The sequence below is a fragment of the Centropristis striata genome, chromosome 13 (assembly GCF_030273125.1).
Source record: "Centropristis striata isolate RG_2023a ecotype Rhode Island chromosome 13, C.striata_1.0, whole genome shotgun sequence".
NCBI classification, from domain to species: domain Eukaryota; kingdom Metazoa; phylum Chordata; class Actinopteri; order Perciformes; family Serranidae; genus Centropristis; species Centropristis striata.
Window position 1 is genome coordinate 27,079,734 of NC_081529.1, and position 16,501 is coordinate 27,096,234.

Consider the following 16,501-nt stretch of genomic DNA (forward strand, 5'->3'; position numbering starts at 1 on the left):
TAATAACAACCATTACATTTAAATAGCATGGGATAATCATTATTAATGGTATCAGTTACAGCTTTGTTTACCATAACTATCTAACTTTCATATTCATGTTTACCAACCATCAAATAATCAAAGTCAAACAAAAAACCCACAACCACACCTGTAGAAAACAGGTTGTGGGGGTGTGGCTCTGCCGTTCACCACTAGAATTTATAATAACAGGCCACGTTAATTCATTAGCATTTGTTGTTTGATGTTGTCTAATACTACACTTTGCAGCTGCCATTCAGAAGCCTCACCCCCACGTCACAACTTCATACGCAACTGTCAAATTTTAATGGTATCTTGTTTGTTCTGCTTTTTGTCAGACATGAGTTTGTTTGCAATGGAAGGTAGTCCTGGTATCAAAATTAGCTTACAGTCCTTCATCACATATCATTTCACACAAAAGCTTTGGAGAAAAGATGGGATTTTCATAATCGCTTCTGGCAGTATACATTGTGCTTTCTTATTAAGTGATATTAGAATATCCAACATATCAGTGAAATGATGCCTTTGTTCAAGCTGTTTTCAACCAAGAACTCACCTTCAAAATAAAAGCAGTGAAACTAAAAGAATGGAATCCAACCACACCTATGTAGCACTTCTGGTGTTTAATATTGATTGTTGTCTTTTCAGAGTCTACTGCAGATACGTTTTCCAGGTATTTTTAGGAACCTTTGAAACAATACTGTATCTAATTCATTTTAAATTTTGACAATCACAGATACTTATTGGCTTCATTTGTCGGCAAATATGTTTTCTTCTCCCTGATGCATGGCTAGTATTGTATTAGCTCTTTGGTTGTTTTAACTTACTTTTTTTTTTTTTAATGTCCAGACTTTGAAGGCTCTGTGACTATAGATTGTGTTCAGGTCTTCACCCTAAATTGTGTTAAATATAGCAGATACGACTGAAATGCTGATATAAAGGTGAACTGTAAGAACACAGAATTACCATGTAGAGCAAATGCCACCTGAAAAAAAAAACCATGCAGATGCAGTTGCTCCACACTGAAAAGCAGTGGTGACCACAACTACAGGTCTTCCAGATGGATCATTATTTTCGTGTGATTGTGCAATGACTCAGATTTTGACCTTGGTTGGAAAAAGCCTTCCACCCACACCCTGGGTTTTTAAATACAGCCACAACACATTGGTCTTGAATAGTTGGATATAATTCAACCTTTAGTTAAGCAAGTTTGTAGAAAATGTCACTCTGGGGGGAAATAACCATCAGAATACATTGGTTGCTCAAGCCCTAAAAGTCTTAACACAATCTTAAATGATTTGATGACAAAAAAAAAATCCATCCATCCAATTCTTTGTATGCGCAACCTGAAAATGTACAGAATGTTTTTCCAATTACACAACAGCACAAAAGAAGCAGGCCTGTGTGCACATACATTCCCACACAAATTAACATGTATACAAAGAAATGTAAGAATACAGCTGATGTCCACACAAACAAAAGAACTAAACACGAGCAGCAGTTTCTTTTCCAAGCGGGAGTTACTGATGCAACGTAGTTGTGCAGATAGGTGAACGCTAATCCCTCAAGTCTCAGCTAAATATTTAAGAGAAGGTATTTCATTGTTCCACGATTGGCAAACTAGTCATACACATATTGGAATCGCAATACAGTGGGTAAGTACATTTGCAGAAACGATTCATAGGATCAATGTTGGTCATTCTTTCTTAGTTTCTTCCTGCTCCTGCTTCACCTCCTCGTAGGTAGGATCTTCAGCTTTTTCATCCCCATCGTCTGTCTTGGAGTTGGGGACCCAGAGCCCAGACTCTATGCATCTCTTCATGTGAACCTTTGCCTCCTAGAATAGACAAAACAGTGGGTAAAAAATAACTGTACATTTACATAACTGAAATATTCCCAGCAGACGTTATTGGTGAAAACACTGCTGTTGTTTATTTTTTTTAAAAACAACCGAAAGGCTTTAACAAAGACACCTACCGTTGGATCCATTTTGCTAATAACATCTTGTAACAATTGGATGTCCTTTTCATCAAAGCATTTCTGCATCTCCTGCAATGAAGAAACCATTGTGTAAAGTATTCAAAACTAACAAGAGAAGATAAAACCAGAGTGCTGAGGCTTCTTGAGAATTAACTTACAGCTGGCAGGGACTCGTACACGTCAACAGGATCAAGTCCTCCAGGTCCCAAGCGCTTTTGTCGCTCCTCTTCCTCATATTCCTTCATGGCCTTTTCTATGCGGATCTTCGCCCTGCCTCGAACCCTCTCCTTAAATGACTCCAGCTCGTCATTGAATGCGTCTTGGTACTGCTGATCTGCGGTCTGTGACGGGACACATTTTTATATGGTGTTGGTGGGGACATTAAAAAAGGCATTTAATTGAAAATTTCATTAGTAATGGCATTTTTGTGGCATTTTCAACACGGGAATCTTTGGAGGAACCCAGGGACTTAGAAGGCAACTAACATTGTTGTTAAACCATCACTGGACTAATATGTCTATTATTGAAGGGTCTTCAGATGTAATGGAAAACTTTAGTTCCTACTTTACGTCTCTGAGTTTAGTTCTTCCGTTTCCTCCATAGTTCCTAGAACCTTTGGTCAAAAATAGCTTTAAGTCATTTCATCATATTTTGTAGCTTCTAAACATAGTTGTCACCTTAATCTTGGCAAAAAATTGCCTAAAGCAGCCACGAGGGTCCACCTTGAGGCTTTTTGCCAACTCTAGAATGAACTGCATGACGATGGTCTGGTGAGCCACTTGCTCCATCAGTGCGTGTTTCTAAAAAAAAAGAAAGAAAGAATAATAATGAACATATTTTGAAGAAAACAAGATGCGGAAAATAACAAGGATCCCTGAGTTAAAGCCCAGAATTCTGTTTCATAACATTTACCTCCTCAACTTCAAGGTCGATGCACATAATAACCAGGTAGTTGGCGGTCTCTTCACATACTAGATGAGGGTTGTCAGAGAGGTACTTCTGGCTGTCATCCCAACGGCGTAACATGCCTGTAGTGAAGAAGGCAATGAAGGACAATCTTTACTTTCTTATAATACCAATACCCTGTTACATGTATGGATGCGAACAATCCTTACCAAAATGTTTGATCTGCTTCTCATTTTTATCCACAAAGCTTCTATGCTTTTGTTCCTTCTCTTCTTCGGTCTCATCAGAAGCTTCAGGTTTGACATTGACAATGCTCTATGGAGGACAAACAGAGAATCATCATTACATACTTTTTCTCTAGTACCTTTTACAGAAATAGTCGTATCAAACATTGATGGAAATTAGGGGTGTTAAGATGAAATAACGTGTAACACAAATTGCAAGTAGAGTGATAATTATTTATATTAGAAAGCTACAGACACAGAGGCAACAACTGAGGCAATAAACTATTTAAGGCTCTCAGTTTGCAGTAGTGTAACACAAGCTGCCTCCATGAGCATGCTCAGTGAAGTCCACAAACCAATCAATATCAAGTAGGTCTATTGGGAGATGCCACTCATGTAATAATGATGTCAGGATGGAGGCATGTCATGTGTAGTTCTTAAATATGGCATTGTCATCGCAATTTGAAAGCAAATCTAATAAGATCAAATGTACACAATTTAACCAAACGTTAACCTTGATTGAGACTTTCAAGTGTGTTCAAGTCTTGTTTTGTTAGGCGTGTTAACTATCTGGATATTAGCGCCCCCCTTTTCTCTCCCTCACCTTGCTGAAACCCTCCTTGCTGAGCGTGTCCACGTTCCATGGCATCTTCTTCTCTTCCCTGTTATGTTCTGCCACCTTCTTCTCCCAGTCCCGCTCCTCTTTTTTCAGTTTCTTCTCCTCAGCCTGGACTTTGCTCAGCTCTGCTTTGCTATCATCCGTTGCTGAACTGGACAGCTCTTGTACCTTCTTCTGTGCCTCTGCCAGTTTACGCCGGCATTCAGTGAGTGACTTGTTGAGGTCTTCACCTCTTTTGTTAAAATCCTCCATTCGCTCCACACGAGCCTGAAGAACAAATGTAATAACAATCTCGCATCAGCCAAGGTTTCATGTTTTCTTTAGGGAGTTTAGCAAGTGATAGAGGGTGGAGGTTCACATTATTTGATTAGACTATGTGGGACCTCTACCCTCTTCCACTGCCTTTGCCCTGATGTTGCAGCTGAACAGTATTACAATACAGTAAACATGTCTAAGTTAATTCCTACTCGAATATATTTACTTGCAATTCTATACTGCATCAAAGTTAGCACAGGAAACACTTAGCTTTTACCAGCTAACGGCTACAATATAGTTACTGTGCATGGTTTACACTAAATCTTTTAAACTGTAAGTTACCTGGTGCCTCCATCTGAAGAGGCTGGGAGTGTCGATGTTAGGGTGGGTGTCATCTTCATCATCGGACACCTCGATGTGGTCCCACACGCTGTAGTCTATCCTCGACATGATGCCAGTAACAACCTAACGCTAATAGCGTTAGCTTTGGATATGACTCGGCTAAGTTAGTTGGCTAAACGAAGCTTACCCGAATCGCTAATCAAAAAAACAGAAAGCGCAACGACTCAGTGCTTTTAATAAATGTGTATTAATATTAAACGCATCGGCTGGTTGTGTGTAGCCAATATGAACTTATGTGGACCTACCCAGTGCGGGCTAGCGAGAAACTGCTACAGATTTCTAGAAAGAATTGCTGTTGCAAATTTCCGTTCGGCGTAACAACGTCATTGCGTCACACGGGCGTCAGACGCTGGCCGGGGGAGCGCGTATGAAAGCGCATTATTATTTGTTTTGAAGAATATCAGAGGGAAAAAGGACTTGAGTTTTTTTTTGTACAGTTACTTCTGTTTTTAGGGAAGTTTCACATACATAAAAAGAAATGGGCTGACGATAAACCCAGTTTTGTTCACTTTCTACAGGAACTGGAGCAATACTGCACTTCTATTAAAGGACTTGAGAGCAAGAAGGCTCTGAAAACTGACTTTGTTTTGGACAAATACTTTATTGATTTATGAATCATACATCATGTTTTTTATTATTATTATTTTTTGTTTGTTTTGTCTCCGTTTCTTACCCTGTGTTTATTTTGGATCTCTGTTTTGGAATTGACGTTTGTCTGATTTTGTGTGTGTGCTTTTCTTTCTGTACCCCTGTGGCAAATCCTGTATATATTGTAAATTGTTATTGTGAATAAATAAAAAAAAATATTTTAAAAAACTTGAGGAGACGTCGTGTTCTGATGACGCAGTAAACTGTCAAAAAAAGGAAGCGCGTATGCATTCAGTGAAGCCAACGGTTTTTTTTTTCATCAGCGTCAATGAAGAACAGCGAAATATAACATAGAAAAACCTGTGTGGCCTTGCAAGACCAATAACAAATCTGTGCAATGACTAAGTACACAAACATGTGCCTTAAATCATACATGGGTGTGGACACACTGACATGCAATGCCACAGAAAATAATTATCTTTAATAAATCTCACTTGACAGGCTAATTTTCCACTTGATGTGCGAGAGAGGTGTGACATTTTCACTTGTCAAACTCAGGTGTAATAAGTTGTGCCAGTTCCAGGGCTCATAGTAGTTTTATTTGCGTGCAATGACATGTCAAATACATATTTGCTATAAAAAATAGCCCATTTAACTTAATCAACTGCACTGTTACAGTCAATAAAACATTGATACAATGTTTATTCCCATTATTATTCCCATCAAAGGCGCTCCACAGGAAAGCTATGTGATACTTTTGTTTTCAGTGGGTTTTGGGTCCTTGAATCCAGAGCAGCAGATGGAGTTTGCAGCGTGAGTCTCACAGCACCGCCGCATCTCCCTGATCACATCTTGACACATACTCTCCACGTATTTATTAGCTGCAGGAGTTAGCAAAACGACAATATGGTATTTGCTTTGACAACATAGCAACACAATGCTGTCTAAAGTTGTTTTTTTGTACCTTGTAAACAATGTTGAATTGCACATGCTTGCTTCTGACAGGGATCTTTCTGCGGCATACTTGAAAGTGAACAGAGAGGTACAATTTCAGAAGTTGCCAACAAATATCCTATGCTAAATTACAAAAGACGAATTCCCACCTTTATCACGCCAGGTAGTTGACAAGGACGTATTTTTCAAGGTCCTATAATAAAGGTCGTTTATTAGTGTTAGCCGCTAAGCTAAATGCCACCTCTTCCTGCGGCTGCAAGGCGATGTTTTCATCACGTGATGCGACGACAACCAATTAAATAATCGCTTTAAAAAAGTGCAGCAGCGACCTCTGGTGGTGAGAGGGGAGTGCACCACAGAGAGTCAAATTGAAAAAAGGGATAAATGGCACGAAATACATATAAGAATGTTAAACAAAACAAAATCCAACAAACATATTTAAGTTTTTCAGATGTTAAAAATAATAACTGTACTTTCTGCAAGACTGACTACGTAAGGCTGAAAAGGTAGGCTAATTAATCCGTACATGGTTGCCCATACCGCACTACATTAGAATAAGAACTACATATATTGCAAAACAACACATGCAATTATTATTAAAGTAAAAATAAAATAAGTATTAATTATTAAAGTAAAAAATATAATGCAGGTCAGTGCATAAAATTTACCTGGAGATATGTCTGGAAAAAGTTGGTCACCAAAATTATTCTTATTTTCTTATTATAATTATTGATATTACTTTGTGACTATGCTCTTATTTCTCTTTCTCAGCTAAATAGCCTGGCACTAGTGACTGTTTATACATTTTATAACTAAATTTTTAAAAAAGTGAAAAGAAATGGCTTTTCTTTTTTTCATTTTACTTTTATTCATAAAGATAGGAAAATTAAGAAACAATTCGTATTTACAGTAATGCCTGCTGATCTTTAACATTCCGTGTTAAATTCCCAACAAACATTAGTGATAATGTAGCTATATAATGCATTGCTATGTCAAGAGGTGCTATACATTTGTAATGTTACATGATAATTTCATTAATATAAAATAAGTCTAGCAAAAATATAAATTAGAGACAGGATATCACACGGAAAGCATAAAAAGTGAATATACATTCTATATTCTAAACAACAAATCTATCTCACAGAATACATTCATGTTAAAATACTAACAATTAAATGACAGTTACCAAACATAGTATATTCAAATATATTTTTTATAAATGAGATCTAAATCTGCCTGATAGCAAGATCCTCATAAATATCTGTTGAGTCATGAATGCATTGTCATTTCCATCTCCAAAGCAGCAGCAGTAAAATCCCCATAGCTGGATTCTCGTTGTATGTCCAATGTGGTCATCTGATCCCATCTCAGGATTAAGATTAAGTTTCAATCACCTAAGTGAAAGCAAAAGAAGATGCTGATTAGGACGCGGTGTAAAGAGAACACGTGTGTACTTCACAGTCCCTGGCTTTTACCTTTGGTATTGGCCTTGACAATGAACTGCTTGCTCTTCTTCTCCAGTGTATTGGAGGCAGTGCAGGTGTAGGTCCCAGGAAGCAGTGAGGAGGAGGTAAGAGCTGCTTCGTCCTCCATCCTCTCCTCAAGGGGATTGGAGGACTGCCAGCTATACACAGGTGTGGGGTTTCCTGTGGCAGTGCAGTTCAAGGTAATTTCAGCACCCGGTAGAACGTCCAAAACCTCTGGCTCTGGATTCAGGAATGTTGGAGGAACTAGAACAAAGATGACAGGGATTAGATGCATGGATGGATTACTGATTGGGCCTACTGGACACAGGCCAAGAGTCCTGACTTTACCTACAAAATGACACTCAGAGAGATACATACCAATCCAGAAGAGACTCAAAATTACCACAAAAAAGCATTAACTGAGAATTGAGAACAATTATGGAAAAGTGAAAAACAACCACAAGAGACACTTCATGACTTTAAAGAGATTCAAAACGGCTGCAAAAAGGAAAGAAACTGCAAAGAGACAGAAAGAGACCACCAAAGACTATGGAAAGGGGCTAAACAACCACAAAATACTGAAAAGTACTACAAAGGAGGAAACAACTACAAAGAGATGCAAAAGAGCTGAAAAAAGACACAAAAAGACCACAAAGTGAGACAATCCAACTACAACAACTCAGCTACAAAAAGTGGCAAACCAACAACAAAAATGCAATAAGTACGTGTCTTGCAAGGAGAGGTTGTGGGGCCTTTTGCAGGTGTGTGCCCAGGAGCCCACTGTTTTCCATCTACTAATGTTTACATGCACAATGTTGTATCACACATATGAGAAGTCTTTTTCAGATTGGCTTCATGACTTACAGTAAACAGAGGCATTAAGAGGCTCCGAGCTCACAGTAGGAGGTGGCTGTGGTCCCTCTGGCCCGAGCTCCAGCTCTGCTACGCACTTGTACTGTGCTCCATTCTCGGCTTTGGTTGGTGTGACCATGAGGATAGAAGACACTTGGACAGGTGAGGAAGATGTGAGGTCAGCGAAGGAGTGGTTATAAACCTCCGTCTGGCCCTTGTACCACCTCAGGGTGAGGTACTGAACAGGAGCAATATTCTGAACCTCACAGAGCAGCTGGTACTCTTTTCCTTCCACCATGGGGCCAGTGTGGTTCACAGACCTGATGGAGACGCTGTCCGGGGTTTCTAAATAAATAATACACAAAGTTCACGTTAAACAGGTTAATGTGAGTCATGCCTTTATACACTGTGTGTGGAAACAGGATTTAACTCACTGTAGAGGACGAGGTTGAGCTTCTCCTCACACTGTCTGGGCGCTGTGAAAAACACCCCATAACAGATCGGCTCCTCTATCCAATCAATGAGACTGTCTACCTTCCACTGGACTGACAGGTCCTGCTGAGTGTGTGCAGCACTGATGACCGATTCCCAGCCCAGGACACGTACCGGGCGCGTGGCCTCGCAGCTCACTGACACCGTCTCCCCAAAGCCCACCACAACCCTGGAGGGCTTGAGGATGAGGGAGCAACCTTCACCTGACACTGAGACACACAGCAGCAGCATTAAGTGTCACCTCCGTTTCACTTTTAGCACTTTCACTTTTACTACACAAGCAGCCTGCAGCTATTATGTAACCCTGTTACAACACAAATGGAACTCACAAACAATACACAGGGAAGTGGTTGATTTAAAAAAAAAAATGCTTATACAAATATGCATTCATGTATACTGCCCTACAAAGTCTAACTGCAGTAACTATGCAAAGGGTAAAACTGAGGAAAAACTGCTTCAAAGGTTTTTTTTTATTGTTTTTAACTGGTCAGCCAATTGGGTTAAAGGTAGGTAAGTGATATGACACTTATTTCTACATGTATTGATAATGTTATTTTTATGCCAAAAAATAATGACGATTCATTTGACCTTTGACCCCAAAAATGTAGTTACCAAACTCTGGTTTTGCATTGCTGTAAAAGGTTCCAATAGTTATATTTGCAAAAACAGAGTGCAGAAACTATAATGTTGTTGTCTTCTTTCTGCTTTTATATTTTGTTTTCAGTGACTAAACATTTTCAAATTGATTTTGTTATAAGTGTATTTAAAAGTGTTTAGCAACTCTTTTCAAAGATTTGCGTATTTTAGACTTAATATTATAAAGTTATGTTATATTTTTTATATATTTTTTTATATCTTAATGTAATTGTATCTCACTTGTTTACTTAATCACTACTTAGATATTAATTTCCCTATCAAATAAAGTTACATGAATGTGTATTATTCTTGTCATTACTATTCGATACAATTAAGAAATACAAGGCTGCACTGTATCACAGTCAAAGTGACCTTACTGTAGTCTGCTTTGGTTTTGAGTTGGATTTTGTAGTTATGGCAGTTTTTATACCATTATTTATCTGAAATTAAGCAAAATTGAAGTCTAAAACTTTGTCACATGATAAAACAGTCATCAAGGAGTTCATTTTTAGTTATAACCATATGGTTATAACTCAACTTCGCCCCAAAATGTAGTTACTGCAGTGAGGCTTTGTAGGGCAGTACAGCTATCTTGCTTATGATTTATTGCTATGATATGGCAACAAGAATTTGTATGTTGTTGGCAGTGTTGGGGAAGCTATTTTCATAACTTTGCAAGCTACCAAGAAGCAGCAAAGCTATCCTAGGGAGACATTTAGTTCAAATGCAGCTGCTTAGAAAAGAATAATGCAAAAAAAAAAAAAAAAAAGCCAGTCAATTGAGTTTCTTGCTTGATTACAGGTCATACAGAAACTAACTAACTTATTAAATAAATAATATAGACACTATAAAATTCCTTGCTATTCGTGGGTAAGTGCAAGCAATGGCAGCTTTGTTTTTTCCACTGTTCATCAGTCAGACACCTGTCTTCCTGAGCTATAGTGCACGAGAGGGTAAATTGTTTCCGTAATTAACGACAAAAATAATCGCAAAAGTGTTATTTAACTTGAACTACCAGCAAGCTAGTGCAAGGTATAGTTAGTTCTAGTTGTATTGGCCTACATCTAGTTCACTACTCCCCAACACTGTTTGTAGGCCTTCTAATACAGAATTATGTATACAGATTAACTGGCAGCCTCATAATATTAGTTTGTGTCTAAACACAAACATCTATAATACTCACGATGTACCGCGAGGACTGGATTTTAAAGGGAGAATAACTTACACAGCTGATCGTTCTTATATGCATGTTATTCCATCGACTAGAGGTCACACTTTGTCGGATACACCACTATTTTTGACAAGACAATCACCGCACCAAACATTATCTATAATCGCTACAAGTTAGGAGAAAAAACAAGTTTAATGCAACTTCTTACCTGAGTAAATCATGCAAAGCGTCAGAACCCATTTCAGAAAGTTGTTCCCCATGTTATTTTCTGCACTGAGTCGTCGATTCAGGCGAGAGAGAGAGAGAATTTCAACTTGGACAAACTTGGCAACTCTGCAGGGAACTATGTTGGAACAAAAGGGCCCCCTTCATCCCAGCTGACTTTGGGGGTGGGGGGTAAAAGGGAAAGAGGGAAATTTAACAGGTGGTAGGCCTCTGAAAAACACAGCCCAATGTTGTGTACTGCACTGATCTTATAAGCAGTTTAGCAGGAAATTACAGGCCTATAAATACATGGTGTATTTGGGAACAGTGTGGAAATAATATTGTGCTGATAGGATGTAAAACCAATGCATCATTTTTTGGTTTTCAGATCTGGTTTATTTATCCTTTATGCCGAGCAAAATGTGGTTTACAAAAGAGAAACGTGTCACCTTAAGTATACAGTACATCTCAAGTACGCATAGTTATTGAGATTTAAAGTCTGATAAAGTTAAAATCATAAGACTAGGCCTACTTCTGTAGCCCAATCTTCCCTTTCTTCTTAAAACTGAAAGAATAACCTTTGGACCATGCAAATGGCAGCTTTTAGCAGTGAAATTCAAGCACCAAGGTTTAATTACCTGAATCAAGGTAATTAAACCAAAGATTTCCAGAGTGTTCAAGCCTTTATCACATCTAAATTGTTACTTTAAATGCAAATGCAATCAAATCCTGAAATTAAGAAATAAAGTAGATTTTTTTTTAATGTATTCTATTGAGTCGAAGGTTTGATGTTTTTTTAAGCCTTCTGACCAAAGATTTAATCTGTTGTTTCATTGCCTGATTGTGACTGCCTGCGAACAAAAACCTGTTTTTGGTTTTGCTTGCATACTTGTCTCCTATTGCTTCTGAACTCCATGCTTTGTGGAATCCCAGCAGGCAGCAGTATTGGTGCAGCATGTAGCTTGTAAGTCTCACACTGTGACCAGAATGCTACACAGCGTATCCGCTCTGACCGCGACTGCAAGTAATCGGATGCTGTTTTTGTTGTGTTCATGTCGAGCGCAGCTGGGAATCTCAATGTACAGATTGCACTTCATGCTCTCTCCACTTTCAACATACTGCTCTCTCTTCAAGTTCTCCAGAGAAATATGTTAAGCTTGTGTGTCTATAATAAAACTTTTTTTTTTTAAACTCCATGACAAATTGAGCAATATCCACTCTGCCAAGTTGTTATAGCAACACAGTCAGAGCATACACAAACAGTGCTCTCTGGCAGAAACCTTTAGTGGGAATAAGGGACTGCTGAACATAAAGAACATGGTTTTTAGAAAAAATAGCTTTATATTGGCAACCGTAGGCAGGCTAGCAAATGCTCTCCTTTACATTTACTTTGTGCAGGACTAATTAGTATGGCAGCCTCAGCACTGTAATGTAACCCAAATTGAATGAGAAGGAGAGACGGAGACAAAAGGTGGCAGTGAAACATGGTAATGAAAGACACTGGTTTGACTTCCTCCATCAGTATTCTGCCACCGGATGTCACTGATGGAGAAGTTGACTTAAATACATTTATATTTTTTAGTTATATTCATTAAAAAAAAAACTTTCTCTCACTCCAACATTCTCTTTTTCAATCAGTCCAACTTTTATAATGACATGGAAATCTACATTTTGAACTGTTACTACTGGTACATCTGCCACAGGATTCAGTTGCTTGTTTTCAGGTCATATGTATCTTACCATATGAAATTGTAGGCACGTCACATAAATGGCACGGTCAGTCTTTTCAGTGCAAAAATAATTCAACATTCCAGAGCTGTACCAATGCATACAAAAATATTTCGTTAAAAAATCATTTTACAGAACATGAAATTAGCACAATATGATCATACAACAACAAAAAAATAGCACTATCAATATCGTACCCCATTGCAGTGCAGAGCACTCTCAAGTAATTACTATAGCTCTATTGTAATGTGTGAAGAATGTATTGGAAAAAAATAGAAACAAAAGGTACCTGAGTGGATAAATACATCACGTGGAGCAAACCCAGTTTTGCCTTTAAATTTGATATAATGAAAAAAGTACCAAGGGAATAACACAAGCAATAAGGCAACAATGGTTCTTGAGTCAGTGCCATGATCACCCGATTTTGTTGAAGTAATTAAAATAAACTGTGCCAGAGGAGGCACACCCAAAGTGTCAACTGTTTAGCCACTTGGAGGCAGAAGAACTCTACAACAAGCTGACAAACCCACTGCCCTGACCTACTTTGGACTTTTAAATGCATTATCCCTACTGTGTTTACATGATATTTAAAACATTATATTTATTTAAAGATATTATGTAATGATACAGTGGAGTAATGGCGTCCTGTGTGTTTTAATCAGTTTCTCTCCTCTGTGTGGACAAAAAACAACAACAAATTGTTGTGCTCTGCACTGCTGTCATATGGTGATTATTGCTGATAATGCCTTCTCGACTCATGGCGTTGCTTCGGAAGCACAAACTATTCCTGGTTACATTAGCTGCTAGCCGACACCTCGGCCACCACAATGTTTAGAGCCATATGCAGGCAATCATTCTGCTTTCAATTCTGTGTACTGTCACTTTTATATATTCTTCTTTCCTCAGAAAAAAATACAATTTTCCAGGTTCAAAATGCATCACCATCATAGCTTTGTAGTAGCATACAGTGGGTTTATCAGAACTTATGTTGGAAACTCCTTCCTGCTGGTACAAGGTGCAGCTGTATAAAGTGGCTCAGACTGAAGAACACAGCAAATGTGCAAGCCAAAAACCCAAAATATGAGCTAAAAGAAGATAAAAAAAAGTAGAGCTGTAGTGTTAATGGTCCTGGGTTCAACAGTCATACATACAGTCAGTGCGTTTGCATTCACCTAAGTAATGCTGCTGTCACAGTGGTGAGTGGTAAGATGGAAAAAAAGAGTTAACGACATGGACCGATGTGATGCATGTACAAAATGAAACTGAGACAATGTCTCACTCACGACTCATCACTCCAACATCTATAATAAGTGATTCATGCTTCTAAAACAAGGTTGGGTGTCTGCTGCATGTATATAGAGATTTACAGTGCATGTAACTCGATTAACTGAGTACCCTGGTTTCTCTAAGCAACTTGTTTTCTTGGGTGCATGCAAACGTACTGTTGGTTGATATAACAACATTGATTAGTGGATCTTTAAAGACAGCTGATGGGATTATGTATTCTTAAAGTTGCAGTGGCCAAGAATAAGCAGAAATCCACCAGCATGCAGAACAGACCATGAGCCATGACTGATATATTATTCCAAGCCCCAAAAACATTAAAATGCGCCTTTCTCATTGTAAAGCCATGCAAATTTCAATTAAAAAAAAAAGTCAGCCTCATACAGGTCCCGATGAGGTAGGCTGTCCTTTGATATAGCTGCCTTTGTTACAAGGAAATGTGCCGTCACTCTTCACAAAAAAAGCACCAGCAACGAGGGCCACGACTCCCAGGACCCCAAATACTCCAACCAAGGCTGCAATGACTGTGGGATCCCCTGTGGGAGATGGGAGTTTGTGTTATGTTCTTTCTGTTCTTGCAACAGTAGATTTTCTCTGTTTGTGATAAACCAAACATCCCAATATAAAGATTAAAACTAAGAACACAGCCAATAAAATCCCAGCAGTGGTTCCGGGAGGACTCCCTGATGAGAAACAACAGCATGAAGGAATTACGGAAACATTTAAAGACTATAATAGATTACAAAAAGCTGAAAAAAGGTTACAGTGTTTGTAATATCTTACTTTTAGCTTCGATGACAGTGAAATATTTGGTCCTGGTGCCCCGGGTATTAGACACTGTGCAGTTATAGGATCCTGGAAGCCCAATAGACGGTGTGAGAATGGATTCATTCTCATTTATCTTCGTTGTCTGTTGTATCTCGTGTGGAAAACCCCAGCTGTATACAGGCATTGGATTTCCGGTAGCAGAGCAATTTAAAATGAGTTTACTACCAGATGAGAGTTCCAGCGTCTCATTTTCAGGATTGGTGAAGGCTGGTGAGTCTGCGGAAATAAATGAAATTAAAATATGGTAAGCAAGCAAAGAGCCATTCCTTTGCAGTGAAAGGCAAAACAAACCCAATGTTCTCTTACAATTACAACAACTGTGCATTAAACACTTACACAGTACAACCGCTTCATAGGAGTTTGATCGAACGGTGGGAATTGATACTGCTGGCCTAAAATGCAGCTTTGCTTCACACCAGATCGGAGATCCATTATCACCCCTTCGGGGAATCAGACGGTAGACATGTGATTTATTGACTGGAGACAGCTCGGACTCGCTAAATGTGTGAGTAGAGACGATCTGATTTCCTTTGTACCACAGCACTGAGAGATTTTTTGCTGGTGCAACATTAACAATGTCACAATGCATCTCATACTTCACACCCTCGACCATGAGGCCCTTGTGATTTGTCCACATGGAGACAGTGTCTGGAGTTTCTGTGTGGAAAAAAGGAAGTTTCAAAATGTTTGAAAAAAACTATCCAACATAAGAAGTTCAAGGGGTCTTCCTGGCAACATCAGATAAAATGAAGGGCTACTTACTGTAAACTGTGACTGGTAGAGGTTCCGTGCACTGGGTACCATCAAGGAAATTCATGAAGCATATTGGTGCTATGTTCCAGTCTTTTACAGACTTAATTTTCAAGGAAACAGATGACACATTATCTGTACTTCCAATGCCAACGCCATATATAGACTCCCAGCCCATTGAGTCTATGTGGTCAGATGGGGAGCTGCAGTTGACTGAGAAGGGGTCTTCAAATCTCACTACCACTCTAGAAGGGCTCATCTGAACTGGGCAGGAGGTACTCACAGGCTTCCCTAGAAGTACACATATATATTACATATTAAAGTACAAGCAGCATTGTACAAAACAGTTTTATGCAGCATAATAGCAATTTGTGAACTCAGCAAAGTCTCATGGGACACTTTGAATGGGTTTCAGAGTGGACACCAGCATAAAAAATATACTTGTCAACTGAATCATGTCACAGATATTGATCAAATATATAAAACTAAACTTGGGAACAATGCAGATGCATGCTTTTTTTAAACTGTATTTGCACTCACAATTGGTGGGATCCTGTTTTTATGGTGCCCCGAAAAGTTTGAAAATCATTTAAGTGTGGTTTAAACAGTTAAAAACGTGTTTCTTGCTGAATAACATGCATTTCTAGTGTGCTGCTGCCCCCTTCCACAGAAATGGGATTTGGGATAGCCTAATGATTTACGAAAGCTTCCACTTAAATTAAAGTAATCTGCAATATGCCCAAACACATATAAATGATCAACAAGCGCATGGTTCAATTTCGATCCCCAGTGATAGAAAACAAACATGCATGATCATCATGTTTAAACAGAGTTTATCAAACAAAGGGCGTAGTCCAGCCTGAGTCGTCGTCGCTCACAATAATGTAACTATAACTTTGATTAAAATCAACCGAACACGACAGACAATAGTTACCTGTGTATGCTATTAAGCCGCTCAAAACGAAGAACCACTTCATGATTTTGCCGGTGCACCAACCAGAAAGACTTCAACGAGCAAACTACATAAAAATACTCTACTTTATAAGCTTATTTCCAATTCCGTGCTCGTTGTCGCTCTGTTGTACTTTTCCTTTCACCTGGTGGCAAAGAAAGTCCCGAACACGATCCCAGTGATGCATTAACG

General features: G+C 38.8%; 4 protein-coding genes across 4 annotated transcripts; all 4 read right to left on the reverse strand.

Annotated features, from left to right (window-relative positions):
• Positions 1 to 1,182: 1,182 nt before the first annotated feature.
• On the reverse strand, positions 1,183 to 5,412 carry LOC131983884 (hsp90 co-chaperone Cdc37). Its single transcript, XM_059348711.1, has 8 exons — positions 4,345 to 5,412; positions 3,733 to 4,014; positions 3,114 to 3,219; positions 2,911 to 3,026; positions 2,676 to 2,798; positions 2,157 to 2,339; positions 1,996 to 2,067; positions 1,183 to 1,855 (listed from the first exon to the last, which is right to left on the reverse strand). The coding sequence occupies exons 1-8, from the start codon at positions 4,450 to 4,452 to the stop codon at positions 1,715 to 1,717; spliced, it is 1,131 nt and encodes a 376-aa protein (XP_059204694.1). The 5' UTR covers positions 4,453 to 5,412; the 3' UTR covers positions 1,183 to 1,714.
• A 157-nt stretch (positions 5,413 to 5,569) lies between these two features.
• On the reverse strand, positions 5,570 to 6,237 carry cmc4 (C-x(9)-C motif containing 4 homolog (S. cerevisiae)). The gene is made up of 3 exons (XM_059348712.1): positions 6,096 to 6,237; positions 5,957 to 6,015; positions 5,570 to 5,873 (listed from the first exon to the last, which is right to left on the reverse strand). Exons 2-3 carry the CDS (start codon positions 6,012 to 6,014, stop codon positions 5,737 to 5,739), a joined length of 195 nt encoding a protein of 64 aa, XP_059204695.1. The 5' UTR covers position 6,015; positions 6,096 to 6,237; the 3' UTR covers positions 5,570 to 5,736.
• A 611-nt stretch (positions 6,238 to 6,848) lies between these two features.
• LOC131983846 (hemicentin-2-like) lies at positions 6,849 to 10,904 on the reverse strand. The gene is made up of 5 exons (XM_059348659.1): positions 10,772 to 10,904; positions 8,699 to 8,965; positions 8,277 to 8,609; positions 7,422 to 7,676; positions 6,849 to 7,340 (listed from the first exon to the last, which is right to left on the reverse strand). The coding sequence occupies exons 1-5, from the start codon at positions 10,821 to 10,823 to the stop codon at positions 7,333 to 7,335; spliced, it is 915 nt and encodes a 304-aa protein (XP_059204642.1). The 5' UTR covers positions 10,824 to 10,904; the 3' UTR covers positions 6,849 to 7,332.
• A 2,549-nt stretch (positions 10,905 to 13,453) lies between these two features.
• LOC131983845 (vascular cell adhesion protein 1-like) lies at positions 13,454 to 16,482 on the reverse strand. Its single transcript, XM_059348657.1, has 5 exons — positions 16,292 to 16,482; positions 15,370 to 15,648; positions 14,944 to 15,264; positions 14,563 to 14,823; positions 13,454 to 14,315 (listed from the first exon to the last, which is right to left on the reverse strand). Exons 1-5 carry the CDS (start codon positions 16,332 to 16,334, stop codon positions 14,158 to 14,160), a joined length of 1,062 nt encoding a protein of 353 aa, XP_059204640.1. The 5' UTR covers positions 16,335 to 16,482; the 3' UTR covers positions 13,454 to 14,157.
• Between the last annotated feature and the right edge of the window lie 19 nt (positions 16,483 to 16,501).